The sequence below is a fragment of the Haliotis rubra genome, unplaced genomic scaffold, assembly GCF_003918875.1.
Source record: "Haliotis rubra isolate DU_JTF1 unplaced genomic scaffold, ASM391887v1 Scf120, whole genome shotgun sequence".
In the NCBI taxonomy this organism is placed as follows: Eukaryota; Metazoa; Mollusca; class Gastropoda; order Lepetellida; family Haliotidae; genus Haliotis; species Haliotis rubra.
The window spans coordinates 441,166-468,036 of NW_025765115.1; the positions used below are offsets into that span (position 1 = coordinate 441,166).

The following is a 26,871-nucleotide window of genomic DNA, read 5'->3' on the forward strand; positions in this document are numbered from 1 at the left end:
TACTGTTTACAAACAAAATATTCACTGTAAACTGTCATTGTCCTTTTGAAAGAGCAGAATGTGTTGTTGCAGGATTTTGGCAATTTGGCGCTGAAGATGGCACCGGTTTGCGTTCTACTTACTGCTTTGAGTTCTCCTTCTTACCGTGTAATGTTCTTTGTTTTACTGTGTCATGTTCTCCGTCTTACTGTGTCATGTTCTCTGTCTGACTGTGTCATGTTCTCCGTCTTACTGTGTCATGTTCTCTGTCTGACTGTGTCATGTTCTCTGTCTGACTGTGTCATGTTCTCTGTCTGACTGTGTCATGTTCTCTTTTCGACTGTGTCATGTTCTCCGTCTGACTGTGTCATGTTCTCTGTCTGACTGTGTCATGTTCTCCTTCTTACTGTGTCATGTTCTCTGTCTTCTTACTGTGTCATGTTCTCCGTCTGACTGTGTCATGTTCTCCGTCTTACTGTGTCATGTTCATGTCTGACTTCTGTCATGTTCTCTGTCTTCATCGACTGTGTCTTCTGTCTTACTGTGTCATGTTCTCTCTGTCTGACTGTCATGTTCTCTTTTCGACTGTGTCATGTTCTCTCTTACTGTGTCATGTTCTGACTGTGTCTGTCTTACTGTGTCATGTTCTCTGTCTTACTGTGTCATGTTCTCTGTCTTACTGTGTCATGTTTCATGTTCTCTGTGTCTGACTGTGTCATGTTCTCTGTCTTACTGTGTCATGTTCTCCTGTCTGACTGTGTCATGTTCTGTCTTACTGTGTCATGTTCTCTGTCTGACTGTGTCATGTTCTCTGTCTTACTGTGTCATGTTCTCCGTCTGACTGTGTCATGTTCTCTGTCTTACTGTGTCATGTTCTCTGTCTGACTGTGTCATGTTCTCTCGTCTGACTTCTTCTTTCTTTACTGTGCCATGTTCTCTGTCTGACTGTGTCATGTTCTCTGTCTGACTGTGTCATGTTCTCTCGTCTGACTGTGTCATGTTCTCTGTCTGACTGTGTCATGTTCTCTGTCTTACTGTGTCATGTTCTCTGTCTGACTGTGTCATGTTCTCTGTCTTACTGTGTCATGTTCTCTGTCTTACTGTGTCATGTTTTCTGTCTGACTGTGTCATGTTCTCCTTCTTACTGTGTCATGTTCTCCGTCATACTGTGTCATGTTCTCCGTCTTTCTGTGTCATGTTCTCTGTCTTACTGTGTCATGTTCTCTGTCTTACTGTGTCATGTTCTCTTTCTGACTGTGCCATGTTCTCTTTCTGACTGTGGCATGTTCTCCTTCTTACTGTCTGGTGTCATGTTCTCTGTCTGACTGTGTCATGTTTTCTGTCTTACTGTGTCATGTTCTCTGTCTCTGACTGTCTGACTGTGTCATGTTCTCCGTCTTACTGTGTCATGTTCTCTTTTTGACTGTGTCATGTTCTCCGTCTGACTGTGTCATGTTCTCTGTCTTACTGTGTCATGTTCTCTGTCTTACTGTGTCATGTTCTCCGTCTGACTGTTCTCTGTCTTACTGTGTCATGTTCTCTGTCTTACTGTGTCATGTTCTCTGTCTTACTGTGTCATGTTCTCTGTCTTACTGTGTCATGTTCTTCTGTGTCATGTTCTCTCCGTCTGACTGTGTCATGTTCGTCTGTGTGATGTTCTCTGTCTTACTGTGTCATGTTCTCTGTCTTACTGTGTCATGTTCTCTGTCTGACTGTGTCATGTTCTCTGTCTTACTGTGTCATGTTCTCTGTCTTGTGTCTGTGTCTGTCTGTTCTCTGTCCTTCTTACTGTGTTCTGTCTTACTTTGTCTTCTTCTTCTGTGTCATGTTCTCCTTCTTACTGTGTCATGTTCTCCTTCTTACTGTGTAATGTTCTCCGTCTGACTGTGTCATGTTCTCTGTCTTACTGTGTCATGTTTTCTGTCTGACTGTGTCATGTTCTCCGTCTGACTGTGTCATGTTCTCTGTCTGACTGTATCATGTTCTTCTTACTCTGTCTTGTTTTCCTTCTTACTGTGTCATGTTCTCCTTCTTACTGTGTCATGTTCTCCTTCTTACTGTGTCATGTTCTCCGTCATAACGTGCGTCAAAGGGACGTTACTCTCAACATCGTATCGTAGCAACAAGCATTGAACTACTAAAACGCCAATTCCAGGCTTAACGTATCTGCACCAAGTCACCCATTAGCTCTAACGTTTACGTTCAATGATTGGAGTTCATCATTTATTCACGATTGATGGAAGTGTTATTGTAGTATACCTGGATATAATACACTCATAGGACTTATCAATCAATACGTAATGACACCACAGTAACATTACTATCAGTGATTTGCACTTGACTTGACAGCGACCTTTCTCTTACATAAACAGCTAGTTAAAATACAATAGAGATATTGCCACACAATAACTACTGAACGTGTTTCGCTGGAGATGTTTCAGCGTCCAAGTGTGTGTTTGCTCGTGTATGTGTGAGCGCGTGCGTGCCTGCGTACGTGTGTATGTAGCTGCGGACTTCTGCTGGTTTTATAGCTCCACCCAACAGGGATACCATGGGTGCCACACTAAGACACATTATACTGCGTCAGAGCTGATTAGTCTTTGTTTTCCAAAACTAATGCCGGGAGCAATTGAGCGTATGAACAAGTACCATATTTCAACGTCTTCCGCTAACAAAGGGATAGGAGTTTGAACCATCGACCTTCAGCCAATCATTTGGAAGACTGAGTCACAAATGGTGGCCAGTGCTACAATGCTCATGTACTATACAAACCATTCGTGGATGCTAATCAACACGTAGTCAAATAGTTCACACATCGCCAGATTCAATGAGCACTTTTTTATTTTCTCCAAAACAAATACATAAACGTTTGCTTAAAGCTGAAATGAGAAATGAAAATAAACATTCGTTGCCACTGCAAATATCTTTGAGAAACGTGCACAAAGCTCACTGATTTGTCAAGCATGTCTTTTGTAAATAGCACTTACTAATACGTACAATATATCCAAGAAAATATATAACAGGTACATCAAATTATCATGAATCATTATGTTTTGTTATAGAGCTGTTGTCACCAACCTCTGGCCCAAAACGTTTGGACGGATCATTTACCAGTGAAGGTTTAAGTCTTCACATATCTCCGGAATTGAAACCGATTTGTAGTAGTCATGTACGGGAAGTTAGATACGATTTACATATGCCTTGGTACAAGAGGAGTAGTGATACAAGAAGCAAAGGGGAGCATTGCCACAACTTTAATTAATACTTACTAGATGTCATTTGTGACAATATAATCGCAGAAATACCGTCACAATCAGAACAACTTCTGTCGTCAAGACATGGAGTGTAGGAAGTGTTTCTCCACATTTATAGAAGTGTGGATTGATGTTTTCTTGCCTTGCGGTTTTGCCAATACGTGTTGATCCACGTGTATCGCTTTGCTCCGATGTAAGGCTTGCACGGCGTGATATAAATGAAATGCTAATGAAGGCAGCGTTAAAGTAATCATTTGTAAGATTGAAGGCGTGTAACAAACGGTAAAACAAAATGAAAAACTCACGGGTAACAACCAACAATAACGCCCCTTGTTATGACATGCACATTGACAACAACGTCAGATCAGTCACCTTTTATATCGTCAACTGGGTTTGCTCCATAACTCTTCTCTGGCTCATTCTCATCTTTGATGAAACCAAAGTTGGTAAACTGCACTCCAGCCGCAGTTTCACTTTCTGTTATGTCACTGATAACATCTTCTTCTGCTTTCCCTTCCTTCTTAGCGTGTTTCCTGAAGATGTCCAACGCTTTCTTCTCCGTCTGAAGCTCGTCACCTTTCGATTCGTCCTCTTCCTTATCACTATTGCCCCTCTTCCGTCTTATTGCCACGATAGTCTTTTTCTTAATGAAACAGAAGCATAGTTTCTCATCAGCAACAACCTGTTCGTCCCCTCCGTCGTCCTTAGTTTTGTTCGCGGATCGCTTGGTCTTGAAGTGCTTTGCAAGAACTGGCATTACCCCATTGGGAGGCATGATGTTGTGTTCAAAGAAGTCTGCACCAACAATCTCTTCCTCTGCTGACACCCTCAGACCGATAACCAGGTCGATGACCTTGAGGATGATAACGGACATCATTGCTGACCAGAGGATGATTGTTACGACAGCGAGAGTCTGGACGCCGAGGAGGTACCATCCTCCACCCTGTAATAATGAGAGCACTGGACATTGAAACTATCATTAAATCATCATGGCAATATTTTACATATCAACTGTACGAGTGAAATTAACAAAATAATGATACAGTTAACAATTACTAATACAAATTAAAACAAAAATGCTCTAATTTAATGAATACATTTATATTGCATCATCATATATCACATATCTTTTTCTGCCCAGCGAGGGCGTTGGGGAAGCATAGTGGTTAAAACGTTCGCTCGTTACGCCGAAGACCGGGTTCGATTCCCCGCATGGGTAATGTGTGAAGCCCATTTCTGGTGTCCCCACCACCGTGATATTGGTGAAATATTGCTAAAAAGCGGCGTAAAACTAAACTCACTCACTGCCCAGCGCACGGAACTTGTTGAGTAACCCCTCGCTGAATGGTTATTTGACGGCGCTTGCTTTATGTAGTGTGCGACATGCCAACAGTTTAGTTTATACACATGCAGTAATGGCCAGAAGTGGCAGCATTGATTATTGCATTGAAGAGCGACTAACGGTTGAAGCGTCGCCCATCTCATTGAATGTCCGTGTTCGATTCCCAACATGTACAAATTCCTGTGTACCCATAATATTTGATTAAAGGCATATATTAAATGAAGTAGTTTTGGCGTTGATCTTTGCAGTTGGGATACGATGACATGTGTCAACCAAGTCAGTGAGTCTGACCACCCGATCCCGTTAGTCACATCTAACGAATAGCATGGGTTGCTGAAGCCCAATTCTAACCCGGATCTTCACGGGTCTTAAATGATGAGGATAGTGGCGACTTACCCAAAGTAGACCATGGTTAAAGTTGAACTCCCCTTGAATCTGATCTTTCTGAGCAAAGATACCACAACAAAGAAGACCCCAGATAGAACAAAACAGGTGTACAGAGCTGGCCCCGACTGGGTCATCAATCTTCAGCTTGAACAACATAAGGTCACTCAAGGCAGCGATAATAGCTCCAACGGACCCTATTATTACGGCTGCCCACGTTGTTGTCACTGCGCAGATTGCTTCAAAAGAACATAATATTTTTTCGTGAGGCAGAACAGAAAAGTATATTACCTTAATGAGAAACTGGTTTATTTTAGGTGAACATAAGAATCAATGTATAAATAATACCTTTTTGCTTCATGCACTATAATGTAACGGTACTATCGGGGCGGATAATTGAAAAGTTATCCTTCGTTGCCAGACTATGAAGAAAATTGCCAGGTAAAGCAAAGTTTTTATTACATTGAGTAATGGACGCCGTTGAGTGGTCTGCCCCTGCAGGAGAACAATGCTATTTTTATGTAAAATAAGTGGATGACATTGTCTGTTAAGATATTGTCTCAAACGAAAGCTTGGTGACCAAACTTAATGTGAATTTATAGTCCTTTTCTGTAAAAACTACAAGAAACGGAAATCATTTCTTGAACACCAATTATGTTGCATATATGTCGCCGGTGCAGTGGTGAAATTCATAATGTGGCATGCATGGACGGCCAATCGAATATATAAACAACGTATTGATAACAATTCAAACGGAGGCTCTACTAATTCCTAATATATTCCAAGGATAATTTCAAATTATAACAAATTATCGCTGTGATGTTTCTGTCATACTTCTGGATGAACATGCTACTTTAGGCTACTTAGAAGCAGTAGAAATACACATCAAACACCAAACACCAAACACCCAGGATAATTAAACCAAATTGCGGTAAAAGAATTAATTAATACATACCGCTGACAGATACCAGAGAACCAAGAATTCCATTAACAATGAGGGGAATGATGTATTTTCTCTTGTGAAATATATAGCTGAAATATACAACAGAAACAAAAAAACATTAACTGATTGGAAAGGTAGTTTCTACAATATCATACAAATAGAAAATTCAGAGTAATTTCTTATATCTTATACTTACCTGCTTCACAACTAATGCATTTTCCTTCTAGTTCACTAGAAGTTTACTTTATGTTCTACTGAATATCAAGTGTTATCACTTGTAGTATCTGTCTGTGTGTGCACATCATCATTTCTTTGAAATGTAACTAGCCAGAAGTTGCCCTAGTAAGCGGGGAGGCACGGTAGGGCCATATTTACTTGTGAAGCAGGTGAGTATAAAAGATAAGAAATTACTCTGAATTTTTTATTCTTTTAACTTACTCTGCTTCACAACTAATGTATGTTAATGCCGCAGCTCGGAGGTGGGAACTGATGATATAATGCACAGTACAAAACTCACACGACCTCTGAATAAAATGAAGCATGTCAAATTACAGATACACCACGCTACCAGCTACAGAACAGCGCCACAGCAGGCAACCTTAGACGCTGGGCTGTCAGCGCAACGTGAATCACAGACTGCGTGAACAAACACAGAGAGTAGGGATGGTATAGGCTCAAGTTTAGGCATACCGATCCCCAGAGTAAGGTGAACGACAAACACTGATACTAGGAAGCGTCAAGACTGGCGAGACTTTGCAATCCGACCAGTGTGCTGAGAAAAAGCTAGGGGACCTAGGGAGGACAGAAAATCCAGATCCTGAGCCGCAATATCCCGAAGGTAGTGGTTGGCAAAGGTGGTGTCTCTAGTCCAGAAACAGCCTCGCATGATGTCCAACACAGAGACATTAGCATGCAAGGCCATGGTCGCCGCAACAGCCCGAACCTCATGAGGGTTGGAGCGAAATGGCGGCGGAAGTCCAGCTTTCTTATGAGCCCTCAAAATACAGGATCGGATTCAATACCTGTGGCATAAATGGCGTGAATCTCAGATGATCGAGCCACCGCTGCTAAGGCCACCAGGGACAACGAGTTCATCGGAAGATGAAGGAGAGTAGCATCTTCCAGTAGTTCGAATGGTTCACCTGCCAAGTAGGTGAGAACCACTGATAACTGCCAAGATAGGGGCCGAAAGCCCCATCTTCCTGACGGGACTTGTTGAGGATAGCTGAAGCTCAGGGGCCCTTGTAAGAGAGGCGCCAGCTTTAGACATCACAGAACCGACAGCAGGGAGATAAGTGATGATCGTTGTGGCTTTGAAATTCGCTTCTTCCGGAGGAAAAGGAGGCAGTCTGCAACCTGAGCAACCGAAGACTGACAGTACGTCAAAAATGAAACACACTGCTTGTCATAGAGCGCTCTAGTGGAGATCAGATACGCCATGGAAATAACTGAAGCCGCACCTTGGGAGAAGTCTCCTCGTGTGCTGGCTCCACAGAAGATCCACCCGATCCGGCAGAGGTAGAGGTGAACCGCTTGTCAGTTCTGTTAGTGCCACAAACCATTGGCGTGGAGGCCAGAGTGGCGCTATCAGACGCAGACGAAGGAGATTGGTGGACTGAACCTTCTCCATTGCTTTTAGCATGAGGCCTGGGGGAGGAAAGGCGTACGCATCCAACCCTTCCCAGCTGCCTGTAAAAGCGTCCAGATCCCACGCCAGAGGGTCCGGGACTGGAGAGATGAACGTCTCTAGCTGTATTTTGTGCCTTGTGGTGAACAGATCTATGAAGGGTCGACCCCAGAGATCGGCTATCTGGCGAAAGACGGCTGGATGCAGCATCCACTCCGTTGGTGGAGGAAGACCTGGTCGAGAGAGGTCGTCTGCCAGAAATTTGGTTACACCTGGAATGTGACGTGCTTTCAGTTGAATTCTGAACTCGTCCTCGATAGTGAATAGATGGAATGTCAGGGTAAATAGAGATTGATCCCTGTTGATGAATGCTGCGACTGTCGAATTCGACCATCACTTGCTTGTCTGACAAATGAAGTTTCCAACGATCGAATGCTAGGATCACTGCCAGAAACTCAAGGTTGTTGATGTGAAGATCTTGTTGTTATTCCGACCACAACCCGGCTGATGTCTCCCCATCCAAATGAGCGCCCCACCCTTGGAAGGACGCGTCCACGGAAAAATGCTGAGTAGCCTGGAATGGTAACAGGGAGACGCTTCTTAGGACATTTGATTGTTGGAGCCACTTTTCTAAGTACTGGTGGAGACTGCGGGGACAAGGGATCTGGATAAAAACGCCCCACGGAGTCAGAAACCTCTGAAGAGGTTTGTGCATCAGGCGTCCTCGGGATGTCAGATCCTGAGTGGAAGTGAGAAGACCTAATAGGCCTCAACCTGAGGGAGGTGCGAAGCTCCTGCTGGATCAGGGGTTGGTAGCTGTGAAGACCTCACTTGGGGAACTACCAGACGACAGAGGTCCGTCCAGAAGTGACAATCCTATGAAGACCCGTGACTGACACGGGGTGAGGTCCGACTTGTTCAAGTTGACGAGCCGTCCCAGTCGATGAAAAGGACTAATGACGAAGTCTCCCTGTTTGACAAGCAGCCGTGAACAAAGTTGCATCATGTATCCGTCATTTAGGTACATCGACCTCGTGCAGATAGCGTCACCCTGGAAAATAGATGCGGGGCCATACAGATTCCAAACGGCATCACCTTCCACTGATAGTGGCGTCCTTGAAAAATTAATCTCAAGAACTTGCGATATAGTGGGAAGATCGGAATGTTCAGGTATGCATCCTGAAGATCTAAGGAGATCATGAAGTCGCCTTTCTGCGCCAAAATTCTCTGCTGAGGCAGCGTGAGAAACCAGAAGTATGGCGGATCGTCCACATACTTTTTGCTGAAGACCTTTAAGTTTGGGATGACCCTCAGCTTGCTTGAATTCCTCTTGGGAATGAAGGAGATTGGACTGTAAAACCCAGGAGTGATGTCGTCGGGACTTATGACTTGGATGGTGTCCTTGTCCAGAAGCAACTGAAGTTGTGACACAGCCTGAAGCTGCTTGTCTGGTGCTAGGGGTCCCTCTATTGGGCGAGTGGTCAACGGTGGAGACGCCTTGAGCGGAAGCTGGTACCCTCAATCTAAAATGGAGAAGATGAAGAGGTCATCTAAAATCTGACGTCATTTGGGTAGGAATGTCGACAGACGACCGCCCAAAGGTTAAGAAACGAATGCGTTGGGGTCTATGGCTGGGGTGGGAAGTGATGGAGACACCCATGCCACGTCACTGTTTCCTGTGTCCACGCCCCCTGCCACGGGTCTTGGACAGGATCTTGGGAGAATTTGTCAGGCTTCTTCCCCATTGGCTTGCCAGATATGATCCTGGAGGGATGAAAACTAGGCCTCTTATGAGTCGCTGACACCACGCCCTTTCGAGAAAGATTTTCAACTGCCTTGGTCATGAGCTTGATCCGCTGCACCTGTTCGTACTTGGACCTGACATCTGCAATTCCCCCGGTGGAAATCTGAAGCTGGGGATGCGCGGAAAAGTTCTGTCTTCAGATGATCAGGAAGCTCTGCATCCTCCAGAAAACCAGATCTACCAGATGATCCGAAAAAGCGCCGAGACAGACGGACGACCACCGGGAAGAGGCATACACTCATCATGTACGGGCCAAGAGAATCGATGCGGTTAAGTTCTCCTGTGCTGCTGACATCTGAGCACAATGCTCGCTAATTCTCAATAATTGTAAGTAATAAGGGGCTTGTTCAGGTAAGTCCGATTCCACCAGAACTGAAGCAAGGGCATTGCAGGTGTGCATTATCATGTCGGAGAGACCCACCATGGCTCGGATTTCCGCGTCCCACTTAACCAGCAGGGAGTCTGGAATCTTGTGCTCGAACCCGCCACATTCACTAGGTCTTTGATGTCGGAGTCCGGATTGGGGGGCACGACCTGTAAGGGAGGGTCGGCAATGGGAATTCTCCTCCTGGCCTGAGCTGTCATTGAAGGAGCGAAACCAGAATGAGGAAAAGTCACAACCTTCTTCTCCACAGTCGCTGTAAAGTCCACTGACCTCCTAGATCCTATGAGGGGGTAGCGCAAGTCTACCACCCATGGAAAATTCTCTAATCCGGGGATCAGCATTATAGGTTTGTTGCAAGGTCTTCTCCAAAGCTCTAAGTGTGACTGGCTCCAGTAAATCAGCAATGATCTGAATCTCCTCTGAAGATGAAACAAGGGGAGAAGAATCCAGATCCTCATTACCAGAAGCATGATCCGGAGAGGCGCCACGCCACGCCGAGACAGACGGACGACCACCGGAAAGAGGCATACAATCATGGCTCCAAGGAGATGATGGGAGACGAGGAAGAGCCAGCAGTCGAAGCCTGAAGACAAGGTTTAGGTGGCGCCGACAAGGAAGACACCCGCGCTTTGGTGGTGTCCAGCTGCCTCTGAAAACCTCGTAAACCGTCTATCCAACCGGGCCTCGACATCTTTAAAAACATCTCTCAAAGTCTGGAATACCACTGCTGGCGACCTGGGAAGTGGCGATCGGTGACAGATGACGTATGGCGCTGGATGAACGGCGCTACGATGTCTGGCAGCAGAGGTCGTTCTTCTCACAGATCAGAAGGTTGGTGCAGGTCTGGCGCCAGGCATCGTATTGCCGTTCATCCACCGCCAGTCCTACGCCACCCTTCTGATATGTGCGGAGAACGAACTCTACTCCTTGACCAGAGTAGTCCCGTCCTGACGACCTGCTCTCCACAAAAGGTGATTCTGAACGACGGTCAGCAAATGACTGGCTTGACTGGCGCCGATCCAAAGTCTGGCGCTTGTCGGACTCCTGGCGCTGATCTGAAGTACTATTTGCAGATGGTCAGTAAAATTCCGTAGATCGTGGAATAATACTGTTCTCAACTTCTTTATTTGTTTACATATACCAGTTTATGATCTGAATGATATTATTACTGAAGAGTTTAACTTGTCTAACATTTGTCTGTTATCCTTAGACCATTCTGATTGGTTGTATGGGCTCTGGAACGATACGGGTCAGGTAAATGGTAATAAGTTACGTACATACAGACTGTTTAAAGATTCTTTATCAGTAGAACCCTATGTCAGTTTATTGATAAGCAGAGGTCAGCGCAGTATATTAAGTAAGTTTCGTTGCGGCTCACTGCCATTAGCAATAGAACTAGGGAGATTTACCCGCTCCAAAACCCCGCATATTGAACGAATTTGTAAATTTTGTAAATGCAATGTCGTTGAGGATGAAATACACTTTTTGCTGAATGTTCTCTCTATACAGATATACGCTATGATTTATGGAACTTAGCTTCCCAATCAACTCCGAACTTCATACAGATCACCGCTGCCGACCAGACTGTGTTCTTTATGCGGAATGATAAGTTTGTTAGACCCCTAGCCGCGCTACTATATCACATGTATCAGCGAAGACAACTGTGTCTTTCGTCTCTACCAACCTAATTAACATTAAATTTCTGCTCAGTATCAGGATGTTCTCCCCCAAACTATAGATCTTGCACTTGATAACTTTCATATTATGTATATGTATGATCTGTGATATTTCTCTTTTTTATTTATATGTATGTGGCGTCCTGCGTATCCCATAGGCTATATTGGCCGGGCACTGTATATTATATTTATGTATTTTCATTGTCATTGTTTAACAGTGTGTGACACGGAAATAAAATAATTTTCTTCTTCTTCATTTCTTCTCTATGGGTTGGCGCTGATCCGACGACTGGCGCCGATCCCAAGCCTGGTGCTGGTCTGACGACTGGCGCCGATCCCAAGCCTGGCGCTGGTCTGACGACTGGCGCCGATCCCAAGCCTGGCGTTGATCTGAAGGCTGGCGCCGATCCCAAGCCTGGCGCTGGTCTGACGACTGGCGCTGATCTGAAGGCGTGCGTCTAGACTGTTGTTGCTGGCGTTTCTTGACCACCCTGAGGTAAGCTGTAAACTCCTGCTCCGTAAGGTGATCGCATTCAGGGCACTTATCCTCCTTCGTGGACGTCCTGTCCGAGCAGTCGGGACACCAGCCACGTGGATCCTTTCTACTCTTAGGGAGATGTCAGCTATCACACTTGGTGGTAAACACCGACAGTGTCTCCGACTCTGAAGGCTCAAGCAATAGGTCCGCCATCTTGACTAAGCGCCCAGCGCTGGTCTGACGACTGGTAGAACAAACCGATCAAATAAACGCCATGACAGAAAACACGAAATCAATACCAAACTACTTGCATACATGTTGTGTAACAATCAAAGAATGAAACACAACCTCAATGACAAAATAGGCCTTGAAAGGGTAAACACTGAAATAATATCAGAGACAATCGTAAATACAACCTCTCAGAGAAAAGCTTTGAAGGAATGATGAGTTTCCGGTCATGCACAGTGCACACAAATAACACTTGTAATTCACTGGAACATAAGGTAGGCTTGTAGTGAACTAGAAGGAAAATGCATTAGTTGTAAAGCAGAGTAAAATAAAAGAATATTTATAGTTTTGACATAAACTGTTGCTACAAAATAATTAATATGTTGAATGTTTAAAATGTAATAAAATTGTCATGTTACCTGATGATAAACGCCGTTATTCCACCGCCACATGACGCTAGAATTGTTGTCGCTGCGGCTCTTTAAATATAAAAAAACAACAACAAAATCATATTTCAATAACATGAGTCACTCTGAGTGAGCGAACGCAATTTTTCACTGCATTCTGAAGTATCACGACCCGTGAAGATGCGGGTTCGAATTGATCTTCAGTTACCCATGTTTGTTGTAAGAGGCGACTAACGGGATCGGGGTGGTCAGGCTAGCTGACTTGGTTGACACATGTCATCGTATCACAATTGCGTAGACTGATGCTCATGCTGTTGATCACTGGATTGTCTGGTCCAGACTCGATTATTTACAGACCGCAGCCATGTAACTGTAATATTGCTGAGTGCGGCATAAAACTAAACTAACTCACTCACTCACTCACTCACTGTAGTATCACAGCTGCAGCGTATATAGGTGGCCACTGACATCCGTCAGCAACGATCCAATCCATCGGGTCTATAACACTCAGTCGTTACGACTACACATTCCCAATACCCGACAACAATCAGTGAGTGAGATAAGTTTTAGCAATATTCCAGCAATATCATGGCGGGTGACACCAGAAATAGGCTTCACACATTGTATCCATGTGGGAAATCGAACCCGGGGTCTTCGTCGTGACGAACGAACGCTTTAACCACTAGGCTACCCCACCGCCCCGACAACAATCAATAAATCAACAGTATTACTGCTTCATTTATAATTCTACACTACGAAAAAAAGAATGGCAGTGGAAAACCGGTAAAACTAATTCAGCTGCATTTCAAGATAAGAATAGAAGCTTTCTACTATTAAATTGTTTGAGGAATTAAATTAATTTTATTTTTTTCGTACAGTCGACCGATAGAAGTAATACTTTGCTTTTATATAATAATAAAGGATGCGACAGACATCTAGTAATTCTTAATCAAATTTGAGGCTTGTAATGGTATTATTGTTAGAATTTTCAAAGACTTGTTTCAAATGTAACACATGTATAATAATGACATGTATTCTAATCGGTATTTCCCTTGGGGTAGCTCTCCAAAATGCAACATCCTTGAAAATATATGACCATGTTCAAAAGTTCTTTTGAAAGCATAATTTCAGTCAGTCGCAAAGGCTAAGCCTATGGCAGTTCAATGGACAGTTGTATACTTAATTCAAGATGCCAGATCAGGTTCGGGAACTCGGTTGATGCACATCAGTATATTATCCTATTGTGTGGACCATGGTAATAATGCCAATCATGTGATTGAATGGATCATATACTGACAGCCGTCGTGTAGCTTAAATATTACATAGTGCGACGTCAAACAACAAACAAACAAACAAACAAACAACTAGGACGCCGGATCGATGGGCTGCTGTAAAGTATATAATGAACTTCAATGAACTAACCATGACCTAAACTCACGAAGTAGTGAGTGAGTGAGTTTGGTTTTACGCCGCACTCAGCAATGTTCCAGCTATATGGCGGCCGTCTGTAAATAATCGAGTCTTGGCCAGACAATCCAGTGATCAACAGCATGAACATCGATCTGCGCAATTGGGAACCGATGACATGTGTCAACCAAGTCAGCGAGCCCGACCACCCGATCCCGTTAGTCGCCTTTTACGACAAGCATGGGTTACAGAAGGATCATTCTAACCCGGACCTTCACGGGTCCTCACCAAGTAGAAATTCAGAAATGTTATTGTTACGATGTATTATTACGTACTATTACGAAACGCATCATGTAAAATATACATCACGGATGTTGCAGTGAATCATGATTCAGAGTACCTGGTAGCAAGTTTCCATTTGCCTCCGCTTATTCCAAATGTGCTTCCACAATTGAAACCCAGCCAGCCCCACCTGAAAATTAAAGTCCGGTTGAAAATATTTCCCAACGATTCTGACAAACATTCATTATCACAGTCATACTGATTCCATAAAATGATTAAATCAAAAATACTTTAACAGTTTAAACTTTTAACAAAACTAATGTTAATCATATTTATTTAAAATCTACCATTCCACTGGGGCACATGTGATGAAGAAACACCCACCAGAGCATGAAAAGTCCCAAGAGAGTATTTACAGGGTTGGAAGAAGGTATGTGCTGGTAGATCCTACTGTCCTTCTTGAAACGTCCTTTTCTGGGTTTCAGCATAATTGCTGCAATGAGTGCAGTCACTCCCCCAACAAGGTGGACCGGCCCCACTCCAGCCACATCAACAACGTAAAGCTTCTTCAGCCAGCCCTCGTCCGCCCACACCCAGTGAGCGGGGAACGAGTAAACGAAAGTGTTTAAGAGAGAGAAGACGATGTATGCCATCAGTTTGGTCCGTTCAGCCATTGCACCTGAATAATGGAGCAAATGGTGATATTATATAACCTGTTGTTATGATCAAAGAATTCTATGATCACATTATCATATGCACCTTTTGATTCAAGTGTGAAAGTTTGTAGCGATAACTAACCATGTAATACTTGATGTTGTCAATATCTAAAAAATACCCAACTGACTTGTCCAGTGGGTTGAATTCATTCCGACACCCAACTCTTTTAAGAGCACCAGTCCCGTTTAGAAGATATCATCAGTAACCAATCCTTGTCGTGGGTAACTCGATTAATGTTTGCCACTGTATCCCAGATGCGTAAATCGATGATCATGATGACAATCACAGGATTGCCTGGTACAGACTTGATTATTTATAGGACGGGGTCATATAGCGGGGGTTGTGCGGCATTTAACAAAACACAAACCTGATACGATCGTTGTTGCTGTTGTTGCAAAGGAGGCTTGAAACACGAATTTGGAGTAGATGTTACCAATGTTTTCTCCGTCTGCAATCAAAACGATTGAAAAATTGTCAGATGCATGTTGTAACCAATTCAGTCAATTGGTACTGAACTTTGAAGCCATGTAGGAATGTACTTCAGGATGGATCTGTGTCACATCATGACAACTGTCAAAGGACACAATCAGTGCTATAAAACACACAAAGTCATCTTGGTGGACACATTAAGGAAGAGTGTGTATCGACAGGTAAAGAAATATTTTACAGGTACGTTCATTTCAGCTTTCACAAGACGTCTCAAGAGAGCGCCTATCCGCTAACAAAAATATGTCAACTACAATGTTAACACAGTGACTGATTGGGTCGATTATATGTAATTTGCATGTAAAATACCTTGAAGTGTTGAGTTTAGCTCACCTGGATTAAGAAAGAAGTATCCCACACCAGTGAAACCGTTGGCCCCTGCATCCCCACCAAACGTCAAGCCGTACCCCAGGGACCAGTAGGTGATCCCACCAAACACAACATCCACTACGTTCTTCAACATGATGTTAACTTCGTTCTTCCTACTCGCCATTCCGCTCTCCAGCAAGCCAAAACCTACAATATAACTCACATACGTCATAATATTATTCAATGAAAAAGCCCACTGCAATACACCGCAACCCACAGCAAGGAAGTTCCAGGTAAGGTTTTGCACCATTTTTATCAATGTTTCCGGTATGTCAAAGCAAGAGGACACAACGAACTGACTTAGCATTATACCAATATGAGGACGAAGCTGAGTCTTTTGGTTTAGAACAACAACTGTTCCACTGGTCTGCCACATGCATTAAATGGAAGCCACAAAGCCTTTCACCGCAATCGTAACATTTAGAAGAGTTGATGGAGAATTATTCTCTATATATTCAGGGGTGTTCTTAAATTAAACAGCGTAGTACATGTTTGGTTTAACGTGAAAATAAGCTCCCTAATACCTTTCCAAATTATATTCGGAATACAAAATTCATTTCATATCACAATTAGCGACTTAACCTGTGTCTACCATGGAGGAAGACTAGTTTAACTTGAATACATATTTCATCTGGACTTGGTAATTTTATGTTTAAATTTTAAAGTGTTCATATATTGCTTGCGTACATAAAGTTACTGAAGTATATCAATATATAATATTTCATTTTATTGTTTTTATGTATACTTCTACTGACAACGATGAAATTGTGTTCCCTTTCTAGTTATTTCTGTGGCATATGAAACATGAACGCAAGTAAACAACCAGTGTTGACCATCCGTCGTATTGATTCGACTTGGCGCAGTATTTAAAATAGCTCTGAGAATTTTATGAATACCAGGAGTTAGGAAACTGAACTGACTCCAGACATTTGACACATATTTCATCTCCTTCCGTGTATTTTTGCATCTGTGTCAACACATATTACCTTATTTAATAAACGTATTGGCTGCTTATTAGACACAAAGTACAAATAAATACAATACAAAAGGTTTTCATAATACATATGTAGTCTCTCCGTGGGGAACATCATTTAATACAGACTAATCCTGATAGCCAAATTATTTAGATGGATGGATACACTGTCGCCGGGCGCTTTCTTCTTGATTCAAGCGTAAAATACCTAGCGGTACCATGCATTGTTTGACGCATTACCAGACCATTAATAAATCAGTATCGTGGATCAGGCTACCAAGTTGTGTTCTTGATGCCGTGTGTTCATAAGATAGCCAGTATAGACAAATGGATGTGATGTGATGTGTGCGTGAGTGTGTGTGTTTGAGTGAGTGTGTGCATGCGTGCGGGATGTAGCTGTCGTTGAAGATTTGATCTTCAGAGACACACCGTCTTTAATCGTCAACGTGAAACTGCAGTATTATCGGTTGCGCAGGACAATGGATAACCACGTGAAGTGCCGCAGTACCGTAACCTGTAAAATGGCAGTTGTAGGAATTTCACAGAACTTGACACAACGACAAATGTAAGTCTAAGCGCCTAACATCCACAACACGGCAATTGTAGGAGGTTCAGATAATACTGGGGCACAGCGGCAAAACGTTTACTGACTCAGCACCTTGCTACTTTAACGTAACAATTGTAGGAGGTTCAGATATTACTTGGGCACAGCCGCAACACATTTACTGACTCAGCACCTTGCTACTTTAACGTGACAATTGTAGGAGGTTCAGATAATACTGGGGCACAGCTGCAAAACGTTTACTGACTTAGCACCTTGCTACTTTAACGTAACAATTGTAGGAGGTTCAGATTACACTGGGGCACAGCGGCAAAACGTTTACTGACTTAGCACCTTGCTACTTTAACGTGACAGTTGTAGGAGGTTCAGGTAACACTGGGGCACAGTGGCAAAACATTTACTGACTCAGCACCTTGCTACTTTAACGTAACAATTGTAGGAGGTTCAGATAATACTGGGGCACAGCTGCAAAACGTTTACTGACTTAGCACCTTGCTACTTTAACGTGACAATTGTAGGAGGTTCAGATAATACTGGGGCACAGCTGCAAAACGTTTACTGACTTAGCACCTTGCTACTTTAAAGTGACAATTGTAGGAACTTCAGATAATACTGGGGCACAGCGGCAAAACGTTTACTGACTCAGCACCTTGCTACTTTAACGTAACAATTGTAGGAGGTTCAGATAATACTGGGGCACAGCGGCAAAACGTTTACTGACTTAGCACCTTGCTACTTTAACGTGACAGTTGTAGGAGGTTCAGGTAACACTGGGGCACAGCGGCAAAACGTTTACTGACTTAGCACCTTGCTACTTTAACGTGACAGTTGTAGGAGGTTCAGGTAACACTGGGGCACAGCTGCAAACCATTTACTGACTCAGCACCTTGCTACTTTAAAGTGACAATTGTAGGAACTTCAGATAATACTGGGGCACAGCGGCAAAACGTTTACTGACTTAGCACCTTGCTACTTTAACGTAACAATTGTAGGAGGTTCAGATAATACTGGGGCAAAGCGGCAAACCATTTACTGACTCATCACCTTGCTACTTTAACGTGACAATTGCAGGTAGTTCTGGGATCACTATGACAACAGCAAAATCTTGTAATGCAATTAAACGGGATGTTCCCATTTCGTCTACCTCCCATTTCGCCTACAGTAATTGAGGATGGCAACTCATCCACCCCTCATTCAGTGAATGGGATGGCCCGCATTTCCTGCTCAGTGTCGTCAAAAGAATATGTTCAATGTTTTAATTTTGTTATTTTATTAATTAAAGTGGTTTGTTGCTTAATAATGCAAATTACTGTAATAGGTTTGAGATCAAAGTCACTTTATATCTATGTTGATAAGATTTGTTGTTTTAATAAAGCCTTAATAAAGTGGCTACTCTCAGGCTTCCTGCTCAATGTGCAAATTTGTTATGTTCTCTTCTCATAGTGTACTGTTGTTTTAATGTACAGTATATAAGGGATGTGAAATGTTGTTTGTGATGTCAAAATGGCAAACGCATTTCTTCAGAGAGTAGAATTTATTACGACACAGAGAGGTGGGCAGCAAGTTCTATATGATAGATATCGCCAGCGACTGAATGTGAAACGTCAGGTGGCAACACACTGGAAGTGTGTTCAGACAGGATGCAAGGCACGTTGCGTCTGACCCTGACCACTGCCATCCCACAGAGAATGAAGATCATACGCGTCTTCTAAGCCGACTCCGTGAACGTGTGCAGACCGACATCACTCCAGTTCAGCAGATCTACGATGATGAGCTGAATGCAGCTGAAGACGTGAACGCAGCAACCATGCCATCCTTCAACAGCTTGAAGTCCGGACTGTATCGACAGCGAAGCAAGTGTATTCCACCTCTTCCTCAGTCTCGAGCGAAGGTTGATCTGCAAGAACCTTGGACTCAGACCCTAAATGGCGACCAGTTCCTGTGCATCGACGACGGTGTTGACGACAAGCTGCTCGTATTTGCTACAACTGATATGCTAGATATTCTGAGTGAGGCAGAGACCCTGTACATGGATGGTAGTTTATCCACATGTCCCAGTTTGTGGGCGCAGGTTTACGTTGTGCATTGTATGGTGGACGAGAAAATGTACCCTGTTGCATTTTCTTTGCTGCCAAATAAAACCAAACAGACTTATGTGAGACTTTTTACTCTGTTCAAGAACACCGCTGAGACCGTTACCGGTACGGTACCATCGCCAGAAGTAATCCAGACTGATTTTGAAGCTGCCGTCATTAGTGCCATTGCAGAAGTGTTCCCTGAGTCGTCGACCCGTGGATGCTACTTCCATTACTGTCAGGCCCTTTGGCGTCATGTTGTTGACTATGTCCTGGCCCTCGATTACAAGGACGAGAACCTACCAGTCAGCTCACATGTGAACAGAGTTGATGCCTTGCCCTTGCTGCCTATTGGTGAAATCCACGATGCCTGGATGGCTGTAATGGATGCAGGACCCAACACTCCATCCATCCAGCGTTTCAATGACTACGTCACAGTCAACTGGGTAGAATACGACGCACGCTTTCTAAGAGAGATATGGAACCAACATGAAACTATTGGCCCGAGAACTAACAACCACTTGGAAGGCTTCCATCTGGGACTAAAGAAGAGGTTGAAGAAGTCCCATCCTAACCTCTATGAATTTGTCAAGGAAATCAAGAAGATTGAGTCAGCTGACCGACGACTTCGCTTGAAGATAGACCATGGTGCTGGAGTCCGCTCACGTCCTCGCAAGTACAAGGAACTGGACGCTAGACTGACTCGCTTGAAGGACCAGTTAGCAACTGGAAGAAAGACAGTGCTGCAGTTTCTGGACGCAGCTGGACATTTAATTAAACTGCAAATACATTAGATTTGTTGAGAACAATGATATGAACTTGATATCTTCGATGACTTGATATATAACTTGATATATTTGTTCTTATGTGATTTGATATAGCTCGATATGTTCAAGTTTATGATTATATTATTTGATATATATTTGAGTTATTAAAATATATATACTATTTAAATGGTCAAACCAACTCAACCCGACTCACAATGTTTCTAATTATTTGGGTTAGTCCATTAAACTACAGTGAACAGCATACAAATTCTTATTTTCACTCAAAGTGTAAATTTGTTTTGATAAGAGTGTAGGCGAAATGGGATGTAGGCGAAATGGGAAGAATCCAATTAAACCTGTGTAAACAATATGTAAGCCGGGATAAATTCGACGCATGCTCTGATGATGTTTGATGCATATAGTAACTCATACGTGCTACGGCGAAACGGGTATATGCTGGGGAAATCTGGTAAAATCATCTGTCGGAGCTAAATTGGCAAAAACATGCAATCCGTAGTACGGGTGTGTTATCTTATAGAGCACGTGTATATTGAAATTATAAAGATTACATCATCCTTAGCAACTTTATTATCATAATGGTATTATTGAAATTATACTATGGAACTTCTTTCTGAGCAGTTGATGGGTGGAGAAATTGCAGCGTGTTTGTGATCACCTAACGTTCACTGCAGTCATGGGTTCCTCTGTGTGATCTTGCGGGGGACATTAAAATCCTTCGCGGTCCATTTCACGCGAAACATCCATGTAATACTTAAACCAGCTAAACAGCTACCGCTTTGATGGTACTGGGCAATAATATTTCTAAAACAGTGCTTGTTAGATGGCGCTAGATAGAGCGAGCCTGGTGACCTGGTTGACTGCATGCCATCCTACTCCGATACCAGTCACTGCATTGTCTGGTCTGGATTTTATTGTTGAATGCCGCGTTTAACAAATATACCATTGAATGATAGACACACGTAATACGTAAAGCGGCTATGACATCAAACCTACATGTTGTGCAGTTTTCCTGTGATCTCGATGTTTTGTTTGATCAGCTGAATACAAGGGTACACATGAATAATTGCTTTGACTGTTATCAGTCAGTTTTATATTGCTGACAGAATATCTAAGGTGTATAAACGAGATCAAAGGACATCCACTTAAACAGTTAACGTAATTTGTTAATGTCTCCAGGTCCCCTCTTTATGATGTTTATTTTATTCCGTGTCGCAGTTATCAGTTGAACTGAGGCACTACACAAATATTGTTTTGGTATAAAATATCAATGCATGTAACATTTAATCTAAATGGAAATAGGAATATAAGGCAAACAATAATTTAAATATAAATATTTGATGCAACAGTTTCCCGTGAAATGTTTACATACACTTGACAACTGTGTATGCCATGATATAAGGATAATACCAAAAAAACATAATCAATAGCATTAAAAATTTTCAATTTCTCTTCAAATGTATTGACACGAATGACATATGTCAGTCGATATTGTTGTATATTATAGCAACGCAAAATGAGGATAATCGGATCAAATGTCTTACTGAAAATACGGTTATATTTAATAATATCATAATTGTTTGATCGGCATTCTAGAAGTTGGTCAGTCAAAAATGAAACATACAACTTTTTGTTTGTTGCCTAGAGCGATGTTTCGATGTAGATTCTTACTCGTTATCAATCTGAAAGTGTTTAGCTTAAAACATTTAGCTTGATTGCTTTTTGCAATATTCCAGCAATATCATGGCGGATAACAGATAACTTCACACATTATACCCATGTGGGGAATCGAACCCGGGTCTTCGGCGTGACGAGCGAACACTTTAACCACTAAGCTACCCCACCGCCCCCTGACAGAAGTAGGCAACGAAACTATCTATGTGCAGTAATTTGTGGTGTTTTAACATAAGGTGTATCCGGGTTGATTGAAAATGGATGCATTTTATAATGACAATAAAATACAGTTGGCATGCTGTTATGACGAGTAAAGCGATGTATCATGTCGCCTGACAGACATGTCAGCTTTAAAAGGTTTGCCCTTCCCCTGCAGCACAACAACATGCCAGACTGAATGTTTCGTATTTCTCGTTTATCTTCAAAGATTAAGACAAAACGTCTCCAAGAACCGATCTAATATCAAGTGCCATACGTTAAACATGGCTGTTCTTTGAAACTGAGTGAGTGTTTTCCTTATTTAGAAATCAATTCTCTTTTTACCCTGAGGCAATTAACGGTCCCTGCTAGCCAGACCCGGTCGCTCTCTCGACGACTCTCTTTGTAACTACCTTGACCAGGCATGGCTCGACCGTTACAGGTCGTATCATTAATGGGTGATCAGGTCGAAACCATTTCGCTAGTAAGTACTGAAGGGCCAATTTTGATCGTGTACTGACTTACTTCATGGTATTACTGAGCTAAACTTATAGACTTATAGTATATATATATCCGTTACTTCTAACAATTCTTATGTAAATAAAAACCGTGAAGATCCGGGTTAGAATTGATCTTCAGCAACCCATGTTTGTCGTAACAGGCGACTAACGGGATCGGGTGGTCAGGCTCGCTGACTTGGTTAACACATGGTTGACTCATGCTGTTGATCACTGGATTGTCTGGTCCTGACTCGATTATTTACAGACCGCTGCCATATAGCTGGAATATTGCTGAGTGCACCGTAAAACTAAACTCACTCACATTATTTGAATCATTGTCCTGGAATTGTAATTTCTAATTGTTGTGATTCAAGTTACACCACAGCTCAAATGCCTGACTGTCCTAGTCTAGAATGCCATTGTTCAGATTTTATTCTGTATAAGTAGGCTTTGGTTCAGGTGTGTTCGTCTAATCTTAATACATGTAGTTCAAAAGACATATTTTACGGAAAGGCCCTCAGTGCTCATTTCTCCCTATCTTATCAAGCCGATGTTACTCGCTCCATAGAGCATGGAGTTAATTAAATCCCACATGACAGTTGGTAACTTACCTGGCTGTCTGTACACCTTTTCGATTGTCTTGTCATGGAGTGGTGCCAGCTATCTAATAGCGGTTATACAGTTGCTTAACTAATCCGACTGTATATTTGCTCATGGTTTGTTAATCAGCGACCCTTGTCAGTGTTTATTAGGCCTTTGAACTCACTTTGCTGTGACTCGTGAAGATCCGGGTTAGAATTGATCGCCAGTAAGCCATGCTTGTCGTAAGAGGCGACTAACGGGATCGGGTCAGCCTCACTGACTTAGTTGACACATGTCATCGTATCCCAGTTGCGTAGATCGATGCTCATGCTGTTGATCACTGGATTGTCTGGTCCAGGCTCGATTATTTACAGACCGCCGGACATGAGGTAGTCTAGACCACGGACCATGTTTTGTGTTATTACTTTATTCTTATTTAATGATACCCTGAAGTCCTTGAATGGAATTTACAAGTTGTAAGACAATAGAGCTTGTAAGTCTTGCCAGGCGCTACTTTCGGTACAAAGCTCCCTTTGCTCCCATTGCGCGCGCCAAATCGCGATATGCTTACTTCCGGTACCTGATTTCCGGTGACAAGCGTATATTCAAGAACCAGATCTGGTTCAAAATTGCTCGAATGCCAAATATGACTTTACTAGGCCGGACCAAGTGTCCAATCATGTTTGGCTGTCACAGCTGTTGACAGTCGTAATAGTGTACTAATTGGGGGGTGGGGTGGGGGTGGTGGTTTGGTCGGACGTTTGTTATTCCTGCAAGGATCAGTTCCTTACTGTCAGCAGACAACCATGAGACCATTCGAAAATGTATGCATCGTTGCTTGTCACCGGAAGTACCAAGGTCTCGCGAAGTGCCGTGACCTACGTACGGGCCCTATTTCATGGATAACAACATCTTTTTCTCATGGCGTCTCAGAGCTAATTCTTGCTCCTTCATCAAATGAGTGATGCAATGTTTATTCATTAATGTCATCTGGTGCCAAAGCACAGTTCCGTGACAGTGGAACTGGGGATGACAAATATTGACAGATTCGATATATTGACGTCATCGGACAGGAACTGTACGTGTTATGTAATCTTCATTTACATATTGCGAAACAGAAACAGAGTATCACGTCATGTCTACATGATGCATTGATACACATCGTGTCATATTATAATGCATCACTGAATCAATACAATGCATACATTTGTCAGTATACTTGATAACCGTGAACTTGTCAACTTGGCACCGCCACCGTGACATATGTAGAATACATTTCTACCATATTGGCATGAATACTTGAACCCAATATGTCAAATGTATAATAACATATTTATCGGAAATCCACGAATACAAAGAGTTGTGTGGGGTATTTTTACGTTGGTGAAAATGGTGATGATATTTTGTGAATATGCACATGTACCACATGTTTTCTTTGGCAAGACTGCACGAGTAGCCTTAACAATTTAACGTCGAGTGTTCTTGAGAAACCTTTAACACCAATTGCTTTACTATCTTCCCCAAATGCTGATTAAAGATGCTAAGTGAAAGCAAATATGGTTTTGCTAATATCAGCGCCAAACTCTTAATGATTACGATCAGTCTCGTCCTCTACAAACATTGGTAAGTTTATTTAAAATGAAGTAAATAATTTTAATGAAACTACGGTTCTCTTTCACCACCAAATTACTTTCATTTGATTGCCAACCAACTTATAGTCATAGATGAGTTTGATAATCCGATTAATCTGAACATTCGCGATTAAATGTTTTGGAGTCACGCAAATATACTGCAGTTGTTACCTTTTAATATCCCGCAGGAGGTAAAAACGAAAAAAACCCTTACCAGACTGCATCGTAAATATGATAAAAGCACTGGTGAGAATCCATGTGGCATCGTCCCATGGTGAATTGGCCTTCGGTTCATATGCTTCCGTCACATTTGAAGTCAAACTTTCATTCCCATACGCCGCTGTTACGTTCGCCATCTTGAAACGGAACTCCGCTCAAATGTCTGAGTATTGAGTATGTATGTACAGACACGGCACTGTAAATACGTATTTCAGGCGCGTGTTAAATATTTATTGACCATTGGTAAGAAACGAAGACTGGAAGACTTTTATTGTTATTTGTAAGAACATCCGCTGAAGCGTGTTTACTCGACGTATGTATATGAATTGGTTTTATTCTCTAAGGACAGGCGTTAAAACCACTTCAATGTGCTGTTTATCTGTAGCTGAACTGTTCGATAACCATTGTGGCTGCTGTCATAGAAGCGACATCAACACACAAGGTGGAAATAGCTCAGTTCGGTTAGGGATGGTATTTTCAAAGTCCGTTTTGTGCAAATGACCTTTTGTTTTCTCCAAGAATTGCCTTTAATGATAGCATTCGTTAATAATTAGAAGCACGGTCCAAGCATCAAACAGTTCATTCTGTTTGATCAACCAGAAAACCTAGGAACGTAATACACGTAGCCATAGATACAAGTGATCCGAATAATAATCGTTCTCAGTGATTAAAATGTAACGGAACGTTATCATTATCTAAAACAAGCCTTGCATATTATAGGCCTTCACTGTACTGGATATGCACGTACAGGAAATTATAAATATCTTTGAGCAGAAAATAACAATAAGCAGACATTATTTAGCATCGAGTCGTGGGAGGGGCTATGGGTTCACATCTTAAAGACAGCTGAAGACTAGGGAAGCATTTGCTGTAGAAATGTCACTATGTCACTATTCCCAGTTGTCCACTGTGTCATGCGCTTCAGCAAATCTAACAAATCCAATACCGCCATGATGCCTTTACATTCAGTGTTTAAGATTAAACATTTTCTTCAACGCGGATTGTTCAAACTAATTTGTTACGTATGCTCTCTGGTGGTATACCGTGCGAAACATTGTAAGTGAGTGAGTTTAGTTTTGCACCGCTCTCAGCAATATTCCGGCAATATGGCGGCTGAAACATTGTAACATAATCACAGTACTCTGTCTCAAAGACCTCTGACGTCTTCCTTACTGCATATACATGTATTGTCTCATGGAAGGGATTGTTTCTATCAACCCGGGGTATCAGTGTCGTTTGGATATCAGAGGGATACCTTTATGCAATCAATAGGCAAATGTCAATAGTGCTGCATCTCTGTGATATGTTTGATAAACATAGGGGAAAATCGATAATCATGTCTCATTTCCGTACATGGCATTGATGCAATGAGAACTTTCTATTTACCATTTTATGTAAACTAACAATGGTCGGCGACCGGGTACAATTTTAATTGGTTTTCAAAGGAACAGACAATACCTTTCTGAAGCTTTTAACGGTTTCTCTTTTAACATTCTAAAAAAATAACAAAAATTCTGCGATTCTGAAAGAGCTATGTAAATCTAATCAGCTATCATTTGGAATTTTGAAAAAGATCCTTCAAACCAAATAAAACGCTGGATGTGATAATGAAAGTAGATTGCGAAATGTCGACATTGTACAAATCGACCGTAAAGCTATGGCTGCTCATGTTGGAACTTCACACAAAGTACAGGCAGTGTATCTCTGTCAGTCGTAAAGGGTACCGATTTTATCACGGCAAAGGCATTGTAGAAAATATGGATTTGCATCGGGCATCATGTTTGTCCTTGTATGGCGGCACACTTTCAAATCTTCGTTTAAAGAGCACCCGTGAATATCCGGGATAGAATATTGGTCTTCAGCGACCCATGCTTGTCGTAAGAGGCGACTAACGAGATCGGGTA

The 26,871-nt window shown here is 42.4% G+C and overlaps 1 protein-coding gene across 1 annotated transcript; it reads right to left on the bottom strand.

Annotated features, from left to right (window-relative positions):
* Positions 1 to 2,802: 2,802 nt before the first annotated feature.
* Positions 2,803 to 25,190, bottom strand: LOC124263286 (putative ammonium transporter 3). The gene is made up of 9 exons (XM_046697875.1): positions 24,963 to 25,190; positions 15,733 to 15,915; positions 15,281 to 15,361; positions 14,581 to 14,875; positions 14,315 to 14,386; positions 12,520 to 12,579; positions 5,915 to 5,991; positions 4,972 to 5,198; positions 2,803 to 4,176 (listed from the first exon to the last, which is right to left on the bottom strand). Exons 1-9 carry the CDS (start codon positions 25,102 to 25,104, stop codon positions 3,598 to 3,600), a joined length of 1,716 nt encoding a protein of 571 aa, XP_046553831.1. The 5' UTR covers positions 25,105 to 25,190; the 3' UTR covers positions 2,803 to 3,597.
* Between the last annotated feature and the right edge of the window lie 1,681 nt (positions 25,191 to 26,871).

Bases quoted from the DNA above. Each gene is read 5' to 3' on its own strand.
- LOC124263286 (XM_046697875.1), bottom strand. From the start codon at position 25,104: ATGGCGAACGTAACAGCGGCGTATGGGAATGAAAGTTTGACTTCAAAT. The intron at 5,199-5,914 runs GTATGTATTAAT...GTTCTTTTGAAG, and splicing joins TTCTCTGGTATCTGTCAGCG to CAATCTGCGCAGTGACAACA. The intron at 4,177-4,971 runs GTAAGTCGCCAC...TCATTATTACAG, and splicing joins TTAACCATGGTCTACTTTGG to GGTGGAGGATGGTACCTCCT.